Source organism: Tamandua tetradactyla, chromosome 5, assembly GCF_023851605.1.
Source record: "Tamandua tetradactyla isolate mTamTet1 chromosome 5, mTamTet1.pri, whole genome shotgun sequence".
Classification (NCBI taxonomy): domain Eukaryota; kingdom Metazoa; phylum Chordata; class Mammalia; order Pilosa; family Myrmecophagidae; genus Tamandua; species Tamandua tetradactyla.
In genome coordinates, this window is record NC_135331.1 from 144,560,798 (window position 1) to 144,585,208 (window position 24,411).

Here is a 24,411-nt window from a genome sequence, read left to right on the forward strand (position 1 = left end):
TCTTTTATAATTAATGTTTCATGCCCCTATGCATATTTGCCCAACTAGATTTTAAGTCCATCGAGAGTGAGAAGTAAGTCTTGACTGTCTTAGAATTGTAATATATTACTTTTAGAAAGATAACCTGATTCAGCACCCTCCTTTTACAAGTGAAGAACTATAGACAAGTGAAATGTCTGGAATCACAGAGCAATTTAGTGGCAGAGCAAGGACTATATCTATCCCTTTTGTGTGCTTATCATGGTGATTCAGGAATAAAAGGCCAAAGTTAGTTCATGAGTTTGGTAAACTTCCTTTTCACCTTTGCTCCCATCTTTTCTGTTTCTTTTGAAAGACTTAAAGGGCAGAGGAGGGAAAATATCTATTAGAAAAAAATTAAAATAAATAGAAAAGAGAAGGAAGAAGAAAAATAACTGCAGCCTACCAGATTTGATGAAATGAGCTAGACATTAGCCTAGTGTTAAGAATTGGCAATTTAAATCCAAACCCTGTAAGTACTTCTGATCTGAACTGTCCAGCATAATAAACTGAAGGACTAAAGAGAGCTGGGAGAAAGCTGTGAATTGATGCTCTCTTAGGCAGCTGCAATGTAGTGAATCAAGTCTGGAAAACACTGCCAGCCAAGATTTCTCTCTAATGAGAAAAATAGTCCTTAGCTATAATAAGAAAATGCTGAAATATGCATGTTCTCGGACAGCTGATAACTTCTTAATCCTAAAATTTAGTATCAATCTGCTTTACCAGTTTTTAATAATAGCGAATTGAAAAGAAAGAAATTTTCAGTTGCTTTCTTTCAACCTAATGTCACTATTCACTCCCATACATGTAATTCTAGATGCAAAAGTGATAAATGTTATAGAAATTAAAATAGAAATAAATGCAAAAAACGAAGCGTCATGGCAAATAATTCTGCCTAATCATTTTTTCTTTACCTATATACATTTAAGTTTTATGTAGACAGTGATTTCTACTCCAAAGAAAGCAACTTTATCACTAATGAAAGGGACATGTCATATAAATAAATGTTTTGTTTTGTTGTGTTCTTTTTTGGTGTTGGAACTAGACTTCCATTTCCTCAGTTGAGCATCAAGATGAGATGGAATAGTCTGCCATGTTATATGAAAAACAAACAAACAAAAACACCCCAATTTTGGGTGGGCCACAGTGGCTCAGCAGGCAGAGTTCTTACCTGCCATGCGGGATATCCAGGTTTGATTCCTGGTGCCTGCCCGTGTTAAAAAAAAAAAGAAGAAGAAGAGAAAACACCCCATTTTTAAAACTAGAAATCTCTCATCACAGGAACATAATCACACAATGAGAAGTACGAGCGAACCAAGACCAACTGGGGGAAAAACATGCTCATAAGCTTCACATCACACTTCCTCTAGGGCTTAGATACTTAAGTGGTACAGTGTGCAACATTGTTCAATCTATGTAAATTATTTTCTCACCCTCATCCAAGTGAATTCAGTGAACATTTCATTTAATTCTACTGCATCACCCAGTTAATTGAACATATAATTACTACACAAAGCAAAAGTAATAGGCAGTACAAGAAGCATGAGTAGCATGCTGTGTATTCAGTAATGGATTCCTTTTTCTCCAGAATATTCCTCCTGTTTAAAAGCTATAGCAATTTCTATGCTATATCTCAGAATAAAAGTAGAATTAAAGTATACTCTGCCAGTAGTGATTAACTTTTGACTATGGCTACTTTTATAATAGGAGACCAGAGTTCTGAAATGACCAACCAACTCAAATAACGGGTAGAAAGAACATATTGATACTAAAAGCTTTTCTTTTATTTACCCTATGCTTCAAATAATGACACACACATTGCTGATGAAAGAGTTGATTTCTAGGTCAGAGTTTAGGAAAATGTATCAGATTTACTGCTTTATATAGGTTAGATTTGCTGCTTTATATAGGTTAGATTTGCTTGAATTCATTGATATCTGAGGAGTTTTCTGCATGATTGAGTGCTAAAAATAATGGGTGTCTGTAAGATATTACTGAAGAAAAAGACACCGTTCAGTAGTTAACGTCCTTTTTTTGACTTCTTAGAGGAGAAATAATGAGGACCATGCCACAGATCATAATCCTCTTAAGAAAATGTTACAGAAAGAGGTAGTTATAAAAGTAATTGAAGTCTGAAAAACATTTGATAAAATGTAGTATTTAAAATCATTTCTAAAACTGTTTCAGAATGGTCTAGAAAGTATAAAACCCCCCTCCCAACCCACCAAAAAATGTCAAACAACTTTCAAACTGACTTGTGAGATTAGTCATCCCACAGGTTTCTTAAGACACTACCCTCCATATCATACTTGCTGAATTGCAAATTATAAATAAATCGGGTTCAGATTTCTCTTTTTTATTTTTCTTTTCCTTAATCAGTAAAGTGAACAAAGCCAGTAAGGAGGAATCCCAACGAGAGACAGAGATTTATCAGTCACTCTAGTGTTTCTTCATTTGTCCTTTCTTCTTCCCCTCCAAACATAACTTTAGCCTAGTACCTTAGGAAATGCAGGATTCATAATCAGAACTTTATCTACTGTTACATTGGTACTGGGCTTCCTGGTGATCTCTTTACTTTCCTGGTGCCTGTGAGGTAGCAAACAATGAACTTTCCTTCATTGTGGCACACACAAGTTAGTGGTAAAGGATAGGCATCCATGAGGTGGTCTTGTGCATACTTAAATTTTGGGGGTCCAAGGTATAGTAGCAGTGCTGGAGATATGAAGAGATTAAATTGCCATATTAATTCTCATGTGTGTAAAAATATCACCAGACTTGACACTAAATCAGAAATACCCAGACTGTGTTTTGCATGTCTTAACAAATTCTCATGACCTTTACAGGTTGATTTGTAATTCTGAATCTTCTCTCTTGTCAGTTTTCCAGAAACTATGTATAACCATGAAGTAGATTATATTATTCTTTTAATTACTGACTTACATATTAAAAATGTGTTTTGGGACTTTTAGGCGGAAACACAGTCATTACTAGAAAATTTACATGTTTACCATATAAATTACTTCCTGGTTTTGAGATGTCTTCATAAATTCACCGCTTCTCTTCCCAAGTATCCATTGGGTCGTCAGGTAACCAAAGCTTTCTCATTTTAAATTTATGAAGTAGGACTATGACTGGAAAATGTAATCTGTTTGAGAATGTTTAATGGTTAGCCTTGCACTGCACCAAGATCTAAAAAAGAAGCAGTCCTTCTGTTCCTTGCAAAAATGGACAGCTGGCCTTTATGTCATAGCATAAACCTTTTAAACCATTTGTAGAGTTGATATTAATGGAAGAATTCTGTATTCCTAAAATCTTTGTGTCCTTAACTCAGTTTTGGAATGCAAATAGAAATATATAAGAAAGACTCATTTTTTAAGTGGTTTCTGACATTGAACCTTCTTTTTTATAATCACATTATTGCTGTTAGTTTATCTTTTTTTAATCACAAAGAAACAGGGAGTGATAACAGCCAGTCCCAATAGAGTCTCATTTTGCTTTTGTGTAAATGATGTTCTTATAAAACCCAATCCACATGATATATGCCAAATCTGTTGTCATCTAAAGAAAATGGTTGTTTTTAAAAGCATTATTTTTTTCTTGGCCATACTTGGTTTTGTCAAAATAATAGTTGTAAACTTGGTGCGTCACTTTTGGTTCCTCACACATCTGCTGTTCACTTACAGATTAGAGAGCTTTACTGCACCTGTTTAGAAAAGAACATATGGGATTCAGAGGAGTATGCATCAGCCTTGCAGCTGTTGAGGTAGTCTTTTTATTTTCTTCTCTTTCATAATCCTGCCAAAAGTAAAACCATCCTCCAGCACTCTGTCTTCCAGAAGTTTCGTAAGATGCCATGTTGTATGTAGTGAATATATTAATGCGTCTAATGAATCTAAAGAATATTTGTGTATACTTTGAATTTATGTTTGAAGCTTGTGTTTTTAATATAACAACCATCCATTTCTTTGTTTTACTTTGTGTTTGAACTTGTGGTTTTAGGGATCCTTTGAAGTCAGCAAATTGGCGTCATTTCAGGGAAAGTTCTCATGGGAAGTGCAGTCACCCTTGCCTTGGCCTAGTTGGGTGGAGGAGTAGCTTCTTTGTGTGAAATGCACCCCATACAGGAATCACTCCTCGCCTTGAGTAGGAGCAAAAAGAAATAGGCAGTGTCCTCTATGCCTTACCCCCACTCAAGCTATCTGTGTCCACATTGACATTGGATAATTCATGAATTTTATCTAATATTATATAGAAAGGATTTCTTATTGTTATTATTAGGTATCAAAGGTCACTTCCTATCCTTGACGGATATACCCTTCCAAGTTATAATCCTTTCTATTCCTTGGTTTTACTTTTTATATGTATGGTGAATTTTTAGTCTTCCTTAAAAATTATGACCACATGGATAGTGTGAAAAAGAAATCAAGTATGAGCTAAATTTCTTCACACAGTATTTTCCTCGGTGAATATAAATGCTTATTTGAAAATATGAGGTTGTCTGAGATGAAAATATAAAGTGGTCTGAGAACTGAATTTTTATTAAGAATTTCCTCGTGGCCCACAAGAAAATAACAAACGGGCATAGTAGAAGGAAAATTCACATTGAAAGCACTTTAAGTCCAGAAGCTTTCATAATACAAATGTTAGTGATCTAGCAGGTGCAACTTAAGGTAGGAAATTATTCCAGGCTAACTAGAAAAATAACTCCCTGAGGAAATTAGATTGCCACTGGAAAGTTATGTTTTACTTAATATTTTTAATTCCCAGTTAGAAATGTCTGTGTATTTATATGATTACCTCAGCTAGAATGTTTCCAAGATTTCTTTTGCTTTCTATTCAAGTAAACATGCCTATCCCAAACAACTAGGTGATTCTTGCTCGGTTTCCTCTTTTAACCTTTATGGTTATGATTGTATTTCTTCTCCAGCTGATTGTTCCAAATTCATAAATTACCTTGTCGGGGAGGAACTTGTTCTTTTCCTTCTGAGCCCCCCTGGACCTGAACATCTTGGCTGGGTACAGTCAAAGATTAAGAATGCTAATTCTAAACTGGGGAAAGAAATGTGAGCAGTAATAAAAGTGGGTCAATGGTAAGCATCATTTATTGAAGGCCTGCAGTATGCTAGGCACTTTATTAGACACCTTATGTACATTTTCTGATAAAATACTTACAGTTCGCCTTTGCAATGATAGATATCATTGCCACATTTTAGAGCTGAGGAAACTGCAGTACAGATAGGGATTAAGTGATTTGCCTGAGTTCACTCAGCAGTTGTACCTTCCACTATTCTTTGCCAAGATCTAAAGTTTATGGATTTGGGAATTCAAGCAAAGCAGAAGCAATAACTAGAAATTGAGGTTTCAGTCATGATGCCAAGCTGATGTCAGAAACGTAGGCTGTCAAGGCAGAGGTATGTAGAAAGCACTGAGGATCAATACAGTAGCTCCAACAAGGACAGGCAAGGGTCGTGTACACCACAAAAAAGAAAAGGAATCTGGGAACTCTCAGACTCAGGAATTACTCTTTTCTCCTTTTTTGAGAATGGATGTAGACAAGAAGCCAGGGGCATTTTTTAGTTTAGTCATTCTTAGTAGAAATCATCTGAATTTAGGATGATTTTATCACCTGTCTTCAAATTTATAAATCCATATCAGCAGAGAAAATAAGATTAAAATGCTCACTAAATGTTGCTTTGAAAAGAAAACTTGCTAAGGTATTATTAGAGACATAGTCTTAATATAATTTTCAATTTGAAATTTTTGTGAGAAACTGCTTAAAGATAATATTTCTCTTTAAAAAAATCCCTTTTATTAGGGAACTGACATGTTTAAATACCTGTAGATCTACTTGATGAAATAATTTTATGGCTATTAAAAACTATTTACAAAGAATTCTAATAAAGATAAAATTTTTGTTATATTTCATGAGTGCAAACAGACCTACAGAATTTTGTATCAGTTGTTTTGAGGAGCGTTTGAGGGTGCATTTTGAACATAGGTCATAATTTGACATGCGTACAGTGGTTCTTTCCTTACTCAGTCAGCTCCTGAATCTTGAAGAGCACATCCCTCTATCAGATATGAGTTAATTTTTCACTCAACGATGTATCATTATGTAGGAGCATGGTTCCCCAAAACCAGTTGGGAACAGGAAGTGGTGAAAATCGTGCTAACCCAGCATTGAGCTAAGTACTACTACTGATAACTGCTTTTCCTGGTCTGCTATGAAATAAGACCTACTTTTCAATTAGAGGGAATTTCTAAACAGCTGTGTAGAAATCAGATACTAAATCAATAATTTTTCAGACTTTTGAAGTTCATAGAAGGGTCAACCTACAGGAACGTGAAGAATACTGTTCTGTCATATCAGTAACAGTGGATCACTTGGGATTGGGGGATATTACGAAGTGTATCCTCCTTAAGGGAATTGGTTCTTTTCCTCTAACCCTATCAGTTGAGAAATATTCATCTAGAATTAGCCCATTTTCTTCCAAATAAGGAAGCCAAGGCCAGAAACATTAAGTGACTTTACTGCAACTGGGAGACCTAAAACTTAAATGTGAACTTCAGTACTTTTTTCAGACATACCCCAATTATTTGAAAGATGGCAATAAAAGGAAATTATATGGATTTGTGGCCAGTAGCCATGTTCAGAACCTATCCAAATTTTAAAATGAGCCAGCAGAGGATATTTCTATGAAATCAATCCCCCCTCCCCCAACCTGCCCCTAGTAATCTCAGCTTGGGGTGCAGACATATTAAGTGAAAGGAGCCACGGTGTCTAGTCTGCTTATCCCAAGTGTAACTGTTCTAGTTTGCTAGCTGCCAGAATGCAATATACCAGAAATGGAATGGATTTTAAAAAGGGGAATTTAATAAGTTGCTAGTTTACAGTTCTAAGGCCAAGAAAATATCCTAATTACATGTCTATAGAAATGTCCTTGATCTAATTACAACAAGTCTGTAGAAATGTCCAATCAAAGACATCCAAGGAAAGATACCTTGGTTCAAGAAGGCTGATGAAGTTCAGGGTTTCTTTCTGAAGGGAGAAGGCACATGGGAAACACAGTCAGTTTCTCTTCGGCTGGAAGAGCACATGGCAAACACAGCATCATCCTGCTAGCTTTCTCTCCTAGCTTCCTTTCATGAAGCTCCCCAGGGGGCATTTTCCTTCTTCATCTCCAAAGGTCACTGGCTCGTGGATTCTGCTTCTCGTGCTTATGTGATTCTGCTCTGCTCTCTTTGAATCTCCCATTCTCCAAAATGTTTCCTCTTTTATAGGACTTCAGAAACTAATCAAGACCCACCTAAATGGGTGGAGACATGTTGTCACCTAAACCAGTTTAACAGCTGCTCTTGATTGAGTTACATCTCCATGGGAGCAGTCAAAATGCTCCCAGCCTGCAATACTGAATGAGGATTAAAGGACATAGCTTTTCTGGGGTTCACCACAGATTCAAACCGGCACAGTAACCTTATGAGCTTGCTACAGAAAAGGGCTTAAAAACTGAAGCTGATTTACTTTGGGCTGATAGAAATTATTCTCATTTCTAAGTGGCAGGTTAGTGCAGCTTTCATTGAGTTAAAAGCATGACCTGAGTAATAATATAAACATTTGATCATTTCCTTTAGTTCAGAGACTAAAGATTGGAAACTTATACATTGTTTCCTGTTATGCAGATCAACCTTAGAAGATATTTAAAGAGCGCTTTATGAAAAATGATAACAGAAGATTTATGAGATCACGATTAAAATATAGCTTCTCCCTTTTGACACCCAGATTGCCAATACTAAATCAGCATCACATCAGGTTCTCTATATTTATCTGTAGGTTTGTGGTGAAATCAAAGAGCTGAATTGTTAAGGTACAGATTAAAGCAAAAGATGTTGAAATTCACTGGTTTTAGAGTCATGGTTTTCAGACTTTGGCATGCATAAGATTCAGTTACGGTATAGTAAACACATATAGCTTTCTGCCCCCCTCCCAAAGATATCGAATCAGATATTTGGGGTTCTGGGTGGAGAGGTCAACACAGGAATCTACATTTAAGAAGCACTCCAGCAAATTCTGGACAGATGGCCTAGAAACTACACTTTAAGAAACATTTTTCTGGGAAATAAAGAATAAGAAAGTGTTCAGAAAAAAATGAGGATAAAATGAAGCCATCCAAGGCAAAAAAAAAAAAAAAAGTCCTTATCCATGCAGAAGCTAGATGGCTTTAGGTGGTTAGTCTCAAAGAAGTTCAAAACAGGACTAAGATATTCTGTAGGTTTTTGTCCCACTAAACAGAAAAAAAGATCTGAATTTATATTTTAATTTTAGTTTTTCTTTCTCCTTATTAAACATTTAGTGTCGTTTTCTGCTAGTGAAATGAATGTTAGTTAAGAAGTAGATGAGCATTAGTTAACAAATATTAAAGACATATTAACTTAAAATTGTGATCAAATTTAAACTGTCAGCTTTTTTTTCTTGTGAACGTGAGGCTATACTTTTACAGTGTATCAGTAAGATACGTGTCTATGTTATGCTAACTAAAATTATTCCTAACCATATGTTGGAATTAAATGTATTCATTTTGACGGCAGTGTTCCTGAAAAGAGTGTCATGTTCCAGAAAGGGCTTCATGAATCCAGGTGCTCCCCAACATGAATTAATTGAGAAACACTCATTTTATAGAAACTATTCTTTACTAAGTAAGGCCTGAAATCATGAAATTTTATATCATTGCATAGTCATTGCCTTTTCATCCATTAAAAAAAATGTTTATTTTATACCTAATTTGTGGGGCACTGTGATGGTGGCTCAGTGGCAGAATTCTCCCCTGCCATCCTAGAGACTTGGGTTCAATTCCCAGTGCCTGCCCATGTAAAAATAATTTCTAATTTCATTGATGTGGTGAATCACATGACCCTGGTTCTATCCCAAATTTGTGTCCAGTGGGAGATTCAGGCAGACAAGTAGAAGGCGACTACAATGCAGAGTAATAACTGTTATGATGGGTAAGGTCTAGAATGCTCCATTTGTAAGTTCAGGAACTTACATCTAATATGAAATATCAAGGCTTAGAAGGAGTTAATGGGGTGGGGTAAGGGCAGAGAGCTGCAGCATGTTTTGCAGGAGAAGCTGAAAGAGGTTCAGTTTGGAGAGGATAGATGGGGTAGAGAGATGTTGGTAACTGTTTTAGTTCATAAACTGCCAGACTGCAGTATACCTGAAATGGAACAGCTTTTAAAAAGGGGAGTTTATTAAGTTGCAAGTTGACAGTTCTAAGGCCTTGAAAATGTCCAAGTTAAGGCACCAACAAGAGGTTACCTTCACTTAAGAAAGGCCTGTGAAGGGTGGGCCACGGTGGCTCAGCAGGTAAGAGTGCTTACCTGCCATGCCCGAGGACCCAGGTTTGATTCCCGGTGCCTGCCCACGTTAAAAAAAAAGAAAAAAGAAAGGCCTGTGAAGTTCGATTTCTCTCTCAGCTGGAAGGGCACATGATAAAGTCTTCTAGCTTTCTCTCCCAGCTTCTTGTTTCATGAAGTTGTCCCAGGAGAGTTTTTCTTCTTCTCCAAAGGTCTCTGACTACATAGACTCTGTTGGTTCTGGTGGCTCTCTTGGCTCTTTCCAATATGGTTCCCGTTTAGAAAGGCTCCAATAAGCAACCCCACCTTGAAGTGGTGGAGACACATCTCCATAGACACCGTCTAATCACAAGTTATCACCCACAGTTGGGTGGGTCATATCTCATGGAAACAATCAAAAAGCTCCCACTCAGCAATATTAAATGAGGATTAAAGAACTTGGCTTTTCTGGGGTACACAACAGATTCAAACTGGCACAATAACCTCTAAAATCCCCAAGTTTTATAGGTTTTAGTTTTTTTCCACCTTCATTGCTTAAAATAGAATACAAGTTAAAAGAAAATATACTTTGTCTTTCTTTGAGCATTCTCACAGACTTCAGGAAATTAGGACTTCAGGGAATTATTTAAAGGTTGATCTTAACACCATTGCAGAGGATGAATTGTGACTCTTTGTGCCTAAATCATTGCCTAAAGGCGCTTACTGAGCTTGTTTAAGTCTGGTTATATCTATAATCTGGTATATAAATCATAAGTAAAGATTCTTTGACATGCTTGACAGTATAAAGAGGAGCCTTCCTTATTTATATTTATAGTTACTTTTTTAAAATATAGCTTTGATCCAAATGGATTCCATGAAATGGATTAGGTTCTCAGTATTACTTTTTTTTTTTTTGCATGGGCAGGCAGCAAGAATTGAACCCAGGTCTGTGGCATGGCAAGCGAGAATTCTGCCACTGAGCCACCATTGCCCACCCTCAGTATTACTTTTGATAAATAAAAGTTTTTAAATAAAATATATCTAGGTTTATTTTTTCATTTAAAAAATATATACATTCTCTGTTTAAAACAGGTTAAATGTTATAGAATATAAAAAATGGAAGTACTCCTACATGTGTTTTTACTAGTGTAGCTTTTAATTTTTTCCCTCAGATCACTGACCCCTAATAGAAGAAAGGTTTATCACTTTTATTACAAATAACAAAAGGTAAGCAAGAATTCTTGCTGATTTTTAACTCCTCAATATTTTGAACCTGTTTTAGTCATTTGAAGTACAGCTATTCAGGTAAGAGGGAAATAAATTGTGCGTGTATGATTTTGGTTTCTGTTTCACTTGTTAGGGCCACTTATGATTGCTTTGTTGTGTTAGTCTTTAAAGGAAATCTCTGTTAGTAGGTTGCTGTTGCAGGCCTCCCCCCCTTAACTTGTAGCCTTCATTGATGTAATACGTTTGTAGATTTGGGTTTTGGATATTTTTAAAGCTATTTTGTAATGGTAATGTCAGTTTAGAATGTGAGAACTCTTTAGTCCTCATGTTTATATTAAAAATGTATTGGGCGGGCCGCGGTGGCTCAGCGGGCAAAGTGCTTGCCTGCTATGCCGGAGGACCTCGGTTCGATTCCCGGCCCCAGCCCATGTAACAAAAACGGAGAAACAGAATACAATAAAAACAAGAAAATGTTTAAAAATGTTTCCCTTTCTTCCTTCCTTCTATCCTTCCTTCCTTCTCTCTGTCTTTCCTTAAAAAAAAAAAAAAAAAAAAAAAAAAATGTATTGATCAGTTTCTCCTTATGCTGGTTCTCGTAATCAGAAGTTATATAATCAGTGCTTAACCAGAAATTATTGGCTTTCTGCTTGATGATACAAAACACCCTTCAAGGTGATTTCTTTTAATGATTACTAAATGATTCATTCTCTTTCTGTCTAAATAATTAACAAATATATTTTTATTGACAAGTTTTCACACACATACAGTCCATACATGGTGTACAATGACTCACAATATCATCAAATAGTTGTATATTCATCACCATAAAGAATTTTTTTCAGTGACAGCTATAAAGCTTTTCATATGTTAAGTATCACAAGTCTTTTTTGAACCATTTACCTGATAGTGTTATAATCACTTCTAAATCAGGTTGGTTAAAGAAATATAGCTCTTTTAACACAATAATGTGACCCATTTTAGGTGTATTTCTTTTCCTTCTCTTTAATTTGTGGTAGCTTTCACACTTCTAAATTCTGATGTTTTCAATTTTATTCTTTTTCTTTTAAAACATAATGCTGGTGGGAATACACCAGAGATTCTATAACATTGTCTCACTGTCTTGACTCTTCTTCTCCTCCTCTCCTAAAATTATTTCAGTTAGGCTTTTGCACTCCATCAAAACCACTTTTGTCAGAGGCACTAGTGACCTCCGTATTCTTAAATCTAATGATCAGTTCTCAGTCTTCATGTGCCTTAACCTGATATCAGCATTTAAAATAATTCATTACTCCTTCCTCCTTAATGATTTCTAAGGACCTGGACTCCCTTGGTTTTCCTCCATCCCCAGTGCATGCACCTTCTCAATCAGTCTTCTACAATAGTTTCTCTTCCCCTTGACCTCTTATTGTTACAGTGCCCCAGAGCTTACTCTTGAACCCCACACCTCTCTACTGGGTAGCAGACTGTTAAATCCATTTGTCTGTTTAACATCTGCACTTGAATATCTGTTAGGCATTTCAACGTTAATGTCCAAAGTTGAACTCCTGATCTTCCCCCCAAACTATAATCTTCTGTGCTCTCTCTGTCCTTCGAATTTGATCAGGCCCCATACCTGGATTCCGCTTTCAAAATATGTCAAGAATCACACTCTTCTTGTCACCAACGGGCACCACCATGGTCCAGGTCACCATCAACTTTTGCCTGGAATACTGCTCCTGGCTTCCTGGCTTCTACCTTTGCCCCCTACAGCTTTTTTCTCAAAACATCAGTCAGAATAGTCCTTTAAAATTTCTCAGATAATGTTACTCCTTTCCTCAAAACCCTCCAGTGGCTATCCATTTCACTCAGAGTGAAAGCCACAGGCCATACAATGACCCTAGATAACCTGTGCCCCCATTGCCCCTCTAACTTCATCTCCTTCTGCTTGTTCTTCCTCTCAGCTTCAGCCACCTTAGCCTCCTTGTTCTTTCTGGAATGTGCCAGACACATATCCACTAAAGGGCCTTTGTTCCATTGCCAGGAAAAGCTCTTCTCCCTAATATTTGTATGACTAACTTGCTACTACCTCCTTCACATATTTGGTCAAACATCGTTTTCTCACTGATGCCTAGCCATTTTTAAATCGAAATGTATCCACCCTGCCATGACTCCCTTCTTACTTTGCTCAATTTTTTTCTATAATATTTTTAAAATTTTAACATATGTGTAGTATATATGATATAAGGTAGATTGATAATATTTATTGTCTATGTCCCCTTCCCCACTAGATTGTAAATTCCATGAGTAAAGGGATTTTTGACTCACTAATGTATACCTCAAATGCCCAGAACAATGCCTATTATGTAATAGGCATACAATAAATAGTTCCTAAATGAATGAATGGTTTCATGACTAGCAAATGGGTCAGAATTCACAGTTTGAAAAATTCTGGTCTACTAGCTAGATGTAATTTTCTTTCTGAGGTAAGATATATAATAAATTTTTTTGGAATGGACTAAATTTTTTGCTTGTAATTGTTTTACAGAAGTCATACTCAGGTTTGGCTATACAGAGTGCTTGTTTAGAGTCCTGTAATAGTATCTAAATAAAAAGTAACAGCACTTTTCTGGTTTACCCTTTGTGTTATATAACTTTGAAAGCGAGTTATATCCTGTTAGCAATTTGTATTTCTAGGTGCAAACACATATTGAATAATACTATATATGACTGCATAATTTTGTTTGTTTTCTTAGTTTTTGTTGTGGTGGTAGTTTTGTTTTGCACCTAATCTTCTATCAGGGACACTGTGTCTTATGTGTAACATAATCATTAAGAGCATGGATGCCAAATGGGCTCTTCTGGATTCAAGTCCCAGCCTTGCCAGTTACTGGCAGTGGGACTCTGGACAAGTCACTTTAGTTTTCTTATCCCTAAAATGGGAGTAATACTACAGTACCTACCTGATACAGTATCGTGGGGCTCAAGTTAAGACCTGGTGCATATATGTCCATATGATTGTTAGCTGTTAGTTATTATCATTAGTATTCATATTGCCCTACTTCATTATTTTTCATTGCTGTACAATATCTCATATTTTGAAGGTGTAACATTTTATTTACAATCCCTTATTTGACAGATATTTAGATTGTTCATCTTCACTAATACAAACAGTGCTGTAGTAAATACCGAAGGGTTTGCATTTTTGTGTAATTATTTTTATAAAATAAATACATCAATGTAGACTTTCTGAGTCCAAAATATTTAACACTATTATACAATTGTACACTCACACAAACAACGTATCAGTGTTTGTTTTCCCATACTCTTGCTCAGTGCTTGATATTATCAGTCTTAGATATTTTTTCTTTGTTTTCTTCTAGTATTTTATGATTGATGGGCTAGTTCTTCCCTCTACCCCCAACATACACAACTTAATTTTTTTATTATACCTGAAATATGTTTTGTATTTAATGTAGAAATGTTGAATAAAAAATAGAAAAAAATCTGTTTTTTTTCTAAGATGTTAATTCCAATACCCAACTTTCTTTCCCCACTGCTTTGAAATGCTACTTCTGTCATATACCAAACTCCCTGATCTCTTTCTGGACTCTTATTTTCTTCTACTGACCTGTCTTATTCCCAAATAAGTACCATCTGATTTTAATCTCTGTATCTTATACCTTTTGCTGTATTAACAGCCCATTAAACACACTCTGATAACACACTTTGTTCCTCCTTTTCAGGAACAGTTATTATTCCAGAATAATTTTATTGGGTTTTAAAAAGTACCTCTGCAAATATGTTTCTGATAGTGTTAAATTATAGATTAATTTGGAATAAATTTGTATCTTTATAATACTTATAATAATTAAGTGCTCAATAGCATTTACACTATCCATTTATTCATTCAGGATTTTCATTTTTTATATGGTATTTAAGCATTTTTTATAAAGAGTATTGCTGTGTATTCTGTAATTTTTGTTTCCATTTTAAACATGCTCTTTTTTCCATTACATAGTTAATATAAGCTATTGATTATATGTATGTTTACATATATATGTATACATGTATAAATATATATTATCTGCAGTTTCTTTTAACAGAATTCTCCATATATATACGTCTTATATTCACGTATCCTTTTACAAGCACTAATAATTTTTAGTTCTCTTTGATTTATTAACTTTACAGCTACGTCATATGCAAATAATAAATTTCATCTTCCTTTCTAATGTTTATACCTCCTGCTTTTTCTTATTGTTCTGACTATTCCACAATGATGTTGAATAATAGTGATGATAGCAGATGTGTTTATTGATTCTTACTGTATATGGGTGTGTGTGTGTGTATCATTTAACTGAAAGGAATTTTAATTAATGTCTTTCATTGGGTTGGTCAGATTTATTAGCTATGATCAACCTTAGCACAAGTCTTGTTTTATTACATTAAAACAGAGTGTACTTAGGATACAGTAAGACTTTTGCTACTCTGGAAACAATAAGGACATAATTTTGCCTCAGAATAAAAAGGAAATGATAAGTATCTGAATCCCTGGAAGTTTACATATGAGGTGAAAGATCTACCTTCTCCAATCAATGCTGCATTAAAAGTTATGACTAATAAAATTTGATTCCAAAATTATATGACATTGTGCCTTCTTTTTTTAGAAACTTCCCATTCTGAAAATGGTTAATAGGCTAGTCTTAGCCTTCCTTGATATTCATATAAACAGAAAATGGATTAGGTCAATTATTTTGAGCTGAAAATGGATGTGAGGCCACCTGCAGCCTGTGAAGCTAATCCCCTGTGTACTGCTAATGTGGGTTATACCCCTGCCAGTTTTCCTTTAGCCTCTTCTCTCCACCAAGGCAAGCCTTGGCCACTAGAAATGCTGATCTGGTCTACTTGAGTTAGAGGTAAAGGTCAGATAGAACAGATTGTTCAAGGGTAGCTGACTTCAAGTTAACTTTCTTCTCTTAACAGTTTTACTCCTTCTGGGTGATAGCAAGCCAGAAATTTAAAATAATCTCAGATATAACTTAGAATTAAATGTCTTGGCTTATTTTTCTTTAATTTGTTGCCTTTCATTCATAGGTAAAGATGACACTGATAATTATTTCATTGTTGTAGAAAGAGGAAGAGAAATTTTTATGCTTTTTCTTAAAACTGAGGAAATGTTTACTTTTTATCCACCCCTACCAGTTTATTTATTCATTAAATGTAGAGAGCCTTTTTGTTTGTTTGAGCTTAAATTTTAGTTGAAGTAACCAACTTAATTTCTTAGTAGTTACAGTTTACTTGGCTTTATATCCCTTTACCCTAACTTAGTAATATTAGTATTTTTCCCAAATCTTTTATCATGAAAAATGTCTGATTGTTTCTTCATGGTTAATATTAGTACTTTTAATCATTGTAGCCTTAATGGTTTAGATCCATCTGCTGGGAATAATTTGTATACTTGTCTCATGCCACATAATAATTACAATATTGGTCTAATTCCATAAGACTCTTTCTGAATGATCTTAGTGGAGAATCCTGTAACTAATGGCTCTAAGAACAGAATCCTGTTTCCAGATCATCTGTGTTCTTACTCATCTATACAAAGATTTGCTCTCTAGCCTTGCTAAGTTACTCAACCACTCTGCTTATGCTGTAAAACAAACAATATTGCCTACCTTGTTTAAAGTTCAGTGGATTTCTTCTGGAAAGATGGCAGGATGGAGTGGATTGAGTTAACTCCTGCTCCATGAAACAAGATAGATCGGGACAGGAAGAGAATGACTGGGACTGTGGTCCCAAGATGTAAATAAAACTCTAGGGAATATAGAACAACTGCTCAAGTATATATAAAGAAATAAAGGATATCAAGAAGACACTAGAAGAGCATAAAGAAAAATTCAGAATATTAAATAGAAAAGTAACAGATCTCATGGAAATGAAAGACACAGTAGGCCAAATTAGAAATATACTAGAGACACACAACAGTGGATTCAAAGAAGCAGAAGGAAGAATAAGTGGTCTAGAAGACAGAACAATTGAACTACAGCACACAAAAGAACAAATGGCAAGGAAGATGGAAAAATGCAACAGGATCTTAGGAAAATGATAAACAAGAGACACACAAATATAAGAATCATTGGTGTCCCAGAAGGAGAAGAGAAAAGTGAAAGACTGAGAAAGTTAGTTAAAATATAATTGGGGAAAACTTCACAACCCTTATAAAAAACATAAATATGCAAATCAAAGAGGCCCAACAACCTCCAAATAGAATGAAACCTAATAGGCCTACTCCAAGACACACATTAATCAAAGTGTCAAGTGTTGAAGAGAAAATCCTGAAAGCAGCACAAGAAAAGCAGTCTACTACGTACAATGGAAAACAAATAAGATCATAAAACTTCTAGAAGAAAATTCAGGGAAACATCTTCAAGATCTAGTAATAGGAGAGAACTTCTTAAACTTTATACCTAAAGCACAAGCAGTGAAACAAAAAAGTGGACAAATGGGAACTCCTTAACATCAAGAGCTTCTGGCCTCAAAGGATTTTGTTAAAAAGGTGAAGAAGCAGCCAACTCAATGGGAGAAAATATTTGGAAACCACATATCAGATAAAGGCTTGCTATCCTGTCTACATAAAGAAATTATACAGCTCAACAACCAAAGAACAAACAACCCAGTTATAAAATGACACTTTTCTGAAGAGCAAATAGAGATGGCTAAAAAGCACATGAAGAAAGGTTCATTTTCATTAGCTTTAAGGGAAAAACAAAGACAACAATGAGATATCACCTCACACCTATAAGAATGGCTGCTATTAAACAGACAGCTACAAATGTTGAAGAGGATATGGAGAAACAGGAGCACTTATTCATTGGTGGTGGGAATATATGTTGAAGCCCCTGTGGAGGAGAGTTTGACAATTCCTAAGAAAACTAAATATTTAAGTTTCCCTGTGACCCAGCAATACCACTACCCAGTATATACCCAGAAGAGCTGAGGGCAGCAAAATGAACAAACATTTGCACACCAATGTTCATAGTAGTACTATTCACAATTGCTAAGAGATGGAAACAATCCAAGTACCCATCAATAGACGAGTGGTTAAACAAAATGTGCTGTATACATACAATGGAATATTATGCAGTGATTAAACAAAATGATGTCTCAGAAATTTCTGACAACATGAATAAAACTTGAAGACATAATACTGAGTGAACTAAATCAGTCACAAGGACAGATATGATATGATTACTATGACTCTGGTAAAGGTAATCTCAGAAGTTACAATGTAGAATATAACAGACGTAGAGGAAAACAAAAGCTAAAGAAGGAGGAAGGGCTCTCTAAAGAAGTTGAATCTAAATACAAGGGAACGGGAGAATGCCAAGATGATGGCATAATGAGGTTTGGGATTTAATTCATCCTCCAGAACAGCTACTAAATAGCCAGGAACAGTATGGACAATTGTTGGGGCCACATCAGTGACCAGACAAACAGTGTACCCCAGTCTGGTCCAGCTGGACCGGCTGTGAGTCCCCCAAGCCGCAGCAGCTAGTGCCCTTCCCCCATAGGCTGCTTCCCAGTTGGGAAAGGAAAGGGACTTTACCAGGAGCAGGGGCTGAGTGCAACTAAGCTTCAATTGTGGAATTAAATCACAAATTCTGACTACTAAAAATAGGCCCCAGATCAGTTGAACCTGGTCAAAGTGGAGGTTGCTGATTTTTGCCCCAGCACCGAAGGGGCAGGGCTGACAGAAAAAGGGAAAAAAGAGGCAGAGGCTTTTGGATTGGATAGCACATAATAATTGAAAGGGTCTCAGCCCTAAAGGAAAGAAGGGGGCACATAGGATCTGAAGGTAAACAAAGCAGCATACGAACTTATGCTCTTGATTAGCAAGCCTGAGGAACAGGGGTCCTGCTCTGAGAAGGATTTTTCTCTTTCGTTTTTGTGGCTGTGTTTCTACAAAGGCTTGACTGCCTTTAGATACAGGCTGCAACTGCCCCAGGCATAGGCAGAAATAAGTTTGTTTGAGATGTTGTCAGGAGCCTGTGCCTTCCCAGGGGAGGGGTGGGGCCCAGCTCAGGTGGATTCCCTCCCTCAAGGAATTCAGACCCCAGGATTTGGAAATTTGAAGTGATTAAAGCCAGCCTACAACCTCTCCTCTGTCTCCATCATGCCCCCAGCAGGGAAAATCTGCCTAAATTAAAGGTACTGCATCACCTTAAGTGGGTGGAACCTGCAGGCAGACAAGTGCCACACACTGGGCAGGATAGGAAAAATACAGAGTCCAGAGACTTCATAGGAAAGTCTTTAAACCTTCTGGGTCCCATCCTCAGGGAAAACTGATGCAGGTAACTCTTTCCTCCTGAGAGGAGGCCAGTTTGGTCTGGCAAAATCTGGCTGCGGTCTATAATACCTATGCAGAACCTCCAAAGGGTGGGGAGAGAAAGGCACTGTACAGGCAGGGCAAGAAACAAGAAAACAGGAACTGAAAAATTCTGATCTATTAAACAAAGCCTAAGCTAATGGTCCAGAATAAGCTGAACTGAATGTCAAAGAACAAACAAACAACAAATTCATCCAGCAAGAAAATTCTAGGGGAAAGAAGTGAAAACAATCTCCAGAATAAACTAATTAAGGTAATTAATGCCTAGACGCCAGCAAAAAATAACGAATCACACTAGGAACATTGAAAATATGGCCCAGTCGGAGGAACAAACCAACAATTCAAATGATATACAGGAGTTGAAACAATTAATTCAGAATGTTCGAACAGACATGTAAAACCTCATCAAAAATCAAATCAATGAATTGAGGGAGGATATAAAGAGGGCAAGGAATGAACAAAAAGAAGAAATCAAAAGTCTGAAAAAACAAATCACAGAACTTATGGGAATGAAAGGCACAGTAGAAGAGATGAAAAAAACTGGACATCTACAGTGTCAGATTTCAAGAGGCATAAGATAGGAATAGTGAATTGGAGGATGGAACATCTGAAATTCAACAAGCCAAAGAAAAGACAGGGAATAGAATGGAAAAATATGGGCAGGGATTCAGGGAATTGAATGACAACATGAAGCACGCGACATACGTGTTGTGGGTGTCCCAGAAGGAGAAGAGAAGGGAAGAGGTGGAGAAAAACTAATGGAGGAAATTATCACTGAAAATTTCCCAACTCTTACAAAAGTCTTAAAATTACATATCCAAGAAGTGCAGTGTACTCCAAACAGAATTGATCCAAATGGACATACTCCGAGGCGTTTACTAACCAGAATGTCAGATGTCAAAGAGAAAGAGAGAATCTTGAAAGCAGCAAGAGAAAAGCAATCCATCACATACAAGGGAAACCCAATAAGACCATGCATAGATTTCTCAGCAGAAACAATGGAGGCAAGAAGACAGTGGGATGATATATTTAAATTACACAAAGAGAAAAACTGCCAACCAAGCATTCTATATCCAGCAAAACTGTTCTTTAACAATGAGGGAGAAATTAAAACATTTTCAGATGAGAAATCACTGAGAGAATTTGTGACCAAGAGACCAGCTTGGGCAAGAAATACTAAAGGGAGCACTAGAGGTAGATACGAAAAGACAGGAAAGAGAGGTGTGGAGAAGAGTGTAGAAAGGACGACTACCAGTAAAGGTAAAAAGAAGAAAAATTAGATATGACATATAAAATCCAAAAGGCAAAATGGTAGAAGAAAGTGCTACCCGTCCAATAATAACAGTAAATGTTAAGGATTAATCTCCCCAATCAAAAGACATAGATTGGCAGAATGGATAAAAAAAAACAGGACCCATCTATATACTGTCTACGCAAAACACATTTTAGACCCAAGGATAAACTCAAGTTGAAAGTGAAAGATTGGGAAAAGATATTTCATGCAAATAACAATCAGAAAAGAACAGGAGTAGCTATACTAATATCCAACAAATTAACTTCAAATGTAAAACAGTTAAAAGAGACAAAGAAGGGCACTATGTATTAATAAAAGGAACAATTCAACAAGAAGACATGACACTTATAAATATTTATGCACTGAGCCAGAATGCTCCAAAATATATGAGGCAGACAGTAAAAACACCGAAAAGAGAAATAAACACATCTACCATAATAGTTGGAGATTTCAATTCCACACTCTCATCAGTGGACAGAGGATCAATAAAGAAACAGAGAATTTAAATAATACAATAAGTGAACTAGACTTAACAGACATTTGTAGAACATTACACCCCACAACAGTAGGGTTGCAAAGCTGGGTTGCAGCTGGGTTGCAAAGAAAGTCGGTTTGTTTATTTTCAACATTATCCATGATGCCCAGTAGATGGAGGGAGCCAAAGGATACAATGACTGAGAAGTACTATGGTGAATGGTGGTAAGATGGTGGATTCAAGAAGCACCTTTTCAGTAATAACTTTGAATGTTAACAGACTAAACTTACCAATTAATTAAAATCCAGATTGGCAAAATGTATTAAGAAACATAATCCAGCTATACACTGCTTACAAGACCCTCATCTTTGACATAAGGATACAAATAGATTTGTCAGCTCTATATATTCTTTTCCCTCTTACTCTTTGTATTTTTTAAATTACTGTTAGTGGTACTCTTTAATTCTGTGCCCTCCTCCAGTCCTTCTTCCCCTGTCTTTTTTTTTTTTTCAGCCGGTAGAACTCCTTGTAGTATTTCTTGTATGGCCAGTCTGTTGTTCACAGATTCTTTCAGGATTTCTTCGTCTGTGAAAACTTTAATCTCTCCCTCAGTTTTGAAGGACAATTTGGCTGGGTACAGAATTCTTGGCTGGAAGTCTTTCTCTTTCAGGATCTTGAATATATCATAACACTGCCTTCTCCCCTCCAGGACGACATATATAGGTCATTGCACTCTAAAGGACGAGGCTATACATTCTTCTGTAGTGGTCATGGAGCATTCTCCAGGATAGATCATATGCTGGGGCACAAAAGAGGTTTTTATAAATTTGAAAATACTGAAATTATTCAAAGCACTTTCTCTAATCACAATGGGATGAAGCTGGATCTCAGTAACCACCAAAGAATGAGAAAATTCACAAATATATGGAGATTAAATAACACACTCTTAAACAATCAATGGGCCAAAAAAGAAATTGCTAGAGAAATCAGTACCTATCTGGAGATGAATGAAAATGAGAATGCAATTTATCAGAACTTATGGGAAGTGGCAAAGGCTATGCTGAGAGGGAAATTTATTGCCCTAAATGCCTATATTAAAAAACAAAGAGCAAAAACCAAGGACTTAACAGCACAACTTGAGAAAGAACAGCAAAGTAACCCCAGAGCAAATAGAAAAAGAGACATAATAAAGATTAAAGCAGAGATAAGTGAATGGGAGAACAAAAGAACAATAGAAAGAATCAATAAAACCAAAAGTTGGTTCTTTGAGAAAATCAATAAAATTGATGGGCCACTAGCAAGACTAACAAAGAACAAAAGAGAGTATGCAGATAAATGAAATGAGAAATGAGAAGGGGTATGTTACCCCAGACCCTGAAGAAATGAAAGAAATCATAAGAAGATACTATAAACAACTATATACCCACAAACTAGATGACTTATATGAAATGAACAAATTTCTGGAGATGCACAAACAGGCAACACTGACTCAGGGAAGAAATAGAAGACCTCAATAAACCAGTCACTAGTAAATAGATTCAGCAGTCATCAAAAATCTTCCTGCAAAGAAGAGCCAGATGGCTTCACAGGGGAATTTTATAAACATTTCAACAAGAACTAACACCATTCCTGCTCAGACTTTTCCAAAAAATTGAGGAAAAATGAACTCTACCTAACTCATTTTATGAAGCTAATATCATTTTAATACCAAACCAGGTAAAGATGCTGTAAGAAAAGAAAACCACAGGCTAGTCTCCCTAATGAACATAGATGCAAAAACGCTCAATAAAATATTAGCAAATCAAATCCAACAACACTTGAAAAGAATCATACACCATGACCAAGTTGGGTTTATACCAGGAATGCAAGGATGGTTCAACGCAAGAAAATCAATTAATGTAATACAGCACATTAACAAATCGAAAGGGACAAATCATATGATCAGCTTGATTGGTGCTGAAAAAGCATTTGACAAAATTCAGCATCCTTTTCTGATAAAAAACACTCCAAAAGATAGGAATCAATGGTGACTACCTCAATATGATAAAGAGAATATATGAAAAACTGATAGCCAGCATCATACTCAGTGGTGAGAGACTGGAAGCCTTCCCCCTAAGATCAGGTACAATTCAAGGATGCACACTGTCACCACTATTATTCAACATTGTGCTAGAAGTGCTAGCTAGAGCAGTGAGGCAGGACAAAGAAATAAAAGACATCCAATTGAAAAGGAAGAAGTAAAACTCTCATTACTTGCAGATGATATGATACTATACTTGGAAGATCCTGAGAAATCTACAGCAAAGTTACTTGAGGTAATCAACAAATACAGCAAGGTGGTGGGATATAAAATTAATGTGCAAAAATCAATAACATTTCTGTACACAAGCAATGACCCAGCTGAGGAGTCAGTTGAGGAAAAATTCCATTCAGAATAGCAACTAAAAGAATCAACTTAGGAATGAACTTAACTAGGTATATAAGGACTTGTACACTGAAAACTACAAAACATTGCTAAAATAAATCAAAGGAGATCTAAATAACTGGGACGACATTCCCTCCTCATGGATAGGAAGGCTAAATATAGAGAAAATGTTGGTTCTCCCCAAATTGATTTACAGATTCAACACAGTACCAATCAAAATTCCAACAGCCTACTTCGAAGATTTGCAAAAGCTAGTTACCAAATTCATCTGGAAGGGAAAGGGACCCTCAATAGCTAAAAGCATCCTAAGAAAGAACAAAGTGGGAGGATTACACTCCCTGACTTTAAAATCTATCATAAAGCCAGAGTGGTCAAAACAGCATGGTACTGGCACAAAGATAGAAGCATTGACCAATGGAATCGAATTGACAGTGCAGAAATAGACCACCAAATCTATGGTCAACTGATCTTTGACAAGGCCCCCAAATCCTCTGAACTGGGACAAAATAGTCTTTTCAATAATTGGTCATTGAAGAACTGAGTATCAATAGTCAAAAGAATGAAAGAGAACCTATATCTTCCACCCTACGCAAAAACTAACTCAAAGTAGATTTAAACACCTAAATATAAGAACTAGCACCATAAAGCTTCTGGAAGAACACGTAGGGAAACATCTTCAAGATCTAGTCATAGGAGGTAGCTTCCTAGATTTTACAGCCAAAGCACAAGCAACAAAAGAAAAAATAGATAAGTGGGGACTCCTCAAAATCAAATGCTTCTCCACCTCAAAAGACTTTGTCAAAAGGTAAAGAGGCAACCAACTCAACGGGAGACAATATTTGGAAATCACATATCAGACAAAGGTTTGATTTCCTATATATGCAAAGAAATCATACAACTCAACAACAAAAGAACAAATAACCCAATTATAAAATAGGCTAAAGATATGAATAGGCATTTTTCTGAAGAGCAAATACAGATGGCTCAAAAGCACATGAAGAGATCTCATTTTCATTGGCTATGAAGGAAATGCAGATCAAGACTACAATGAGATACTACCTCATACCTGTAAGAATGGCTGCTATAAGCAAACAGGAAACTATAAATGTTGGTGTGAATGTGGAGAAACTGGGACACTTAGGCACTGCTGGTAGGAATGTATAATGGTGCAGCCACTATGGAAGACTGTTTGGTGGTTCCTTAGGAAAGTAAATATTGAGTTGCCATATGACCCAGCAATAGCACTACTTGGTATATACCCAGAAGAGCTGAAAGCA

The 24,411-nt window shown here is 36.2% G+C and overlaps 1 protein-coding gene across 3 annotated transcripts in view; it reads left to right on the forward strand.

The window, feature by feature from the left end:
* Positions 1–24,411, forward strand: part of ORC3 (origin recognition complex subunit 3) — a 91,482-nt gene that overhangs the window by 48,658 nt on the left and 18,413 nt on the right. For all 3 annotated transcript variants that reach the window (XM_077162383.1, XM_077162384.1, XM_077162385.1), the window contains 2 exons: positions 2,988–3,104; positions 3,702–3,781. In XM_077162383.1, coding sequence (XP_077018498.1) covers positions 2,988–3,104; positions 3,702–3,781 — 197 coding nt within the window. The remainder of the gene's footprint in view (positions 1–2,987; positions 3,105–3,701; positions 3,782–24,411) is intronic.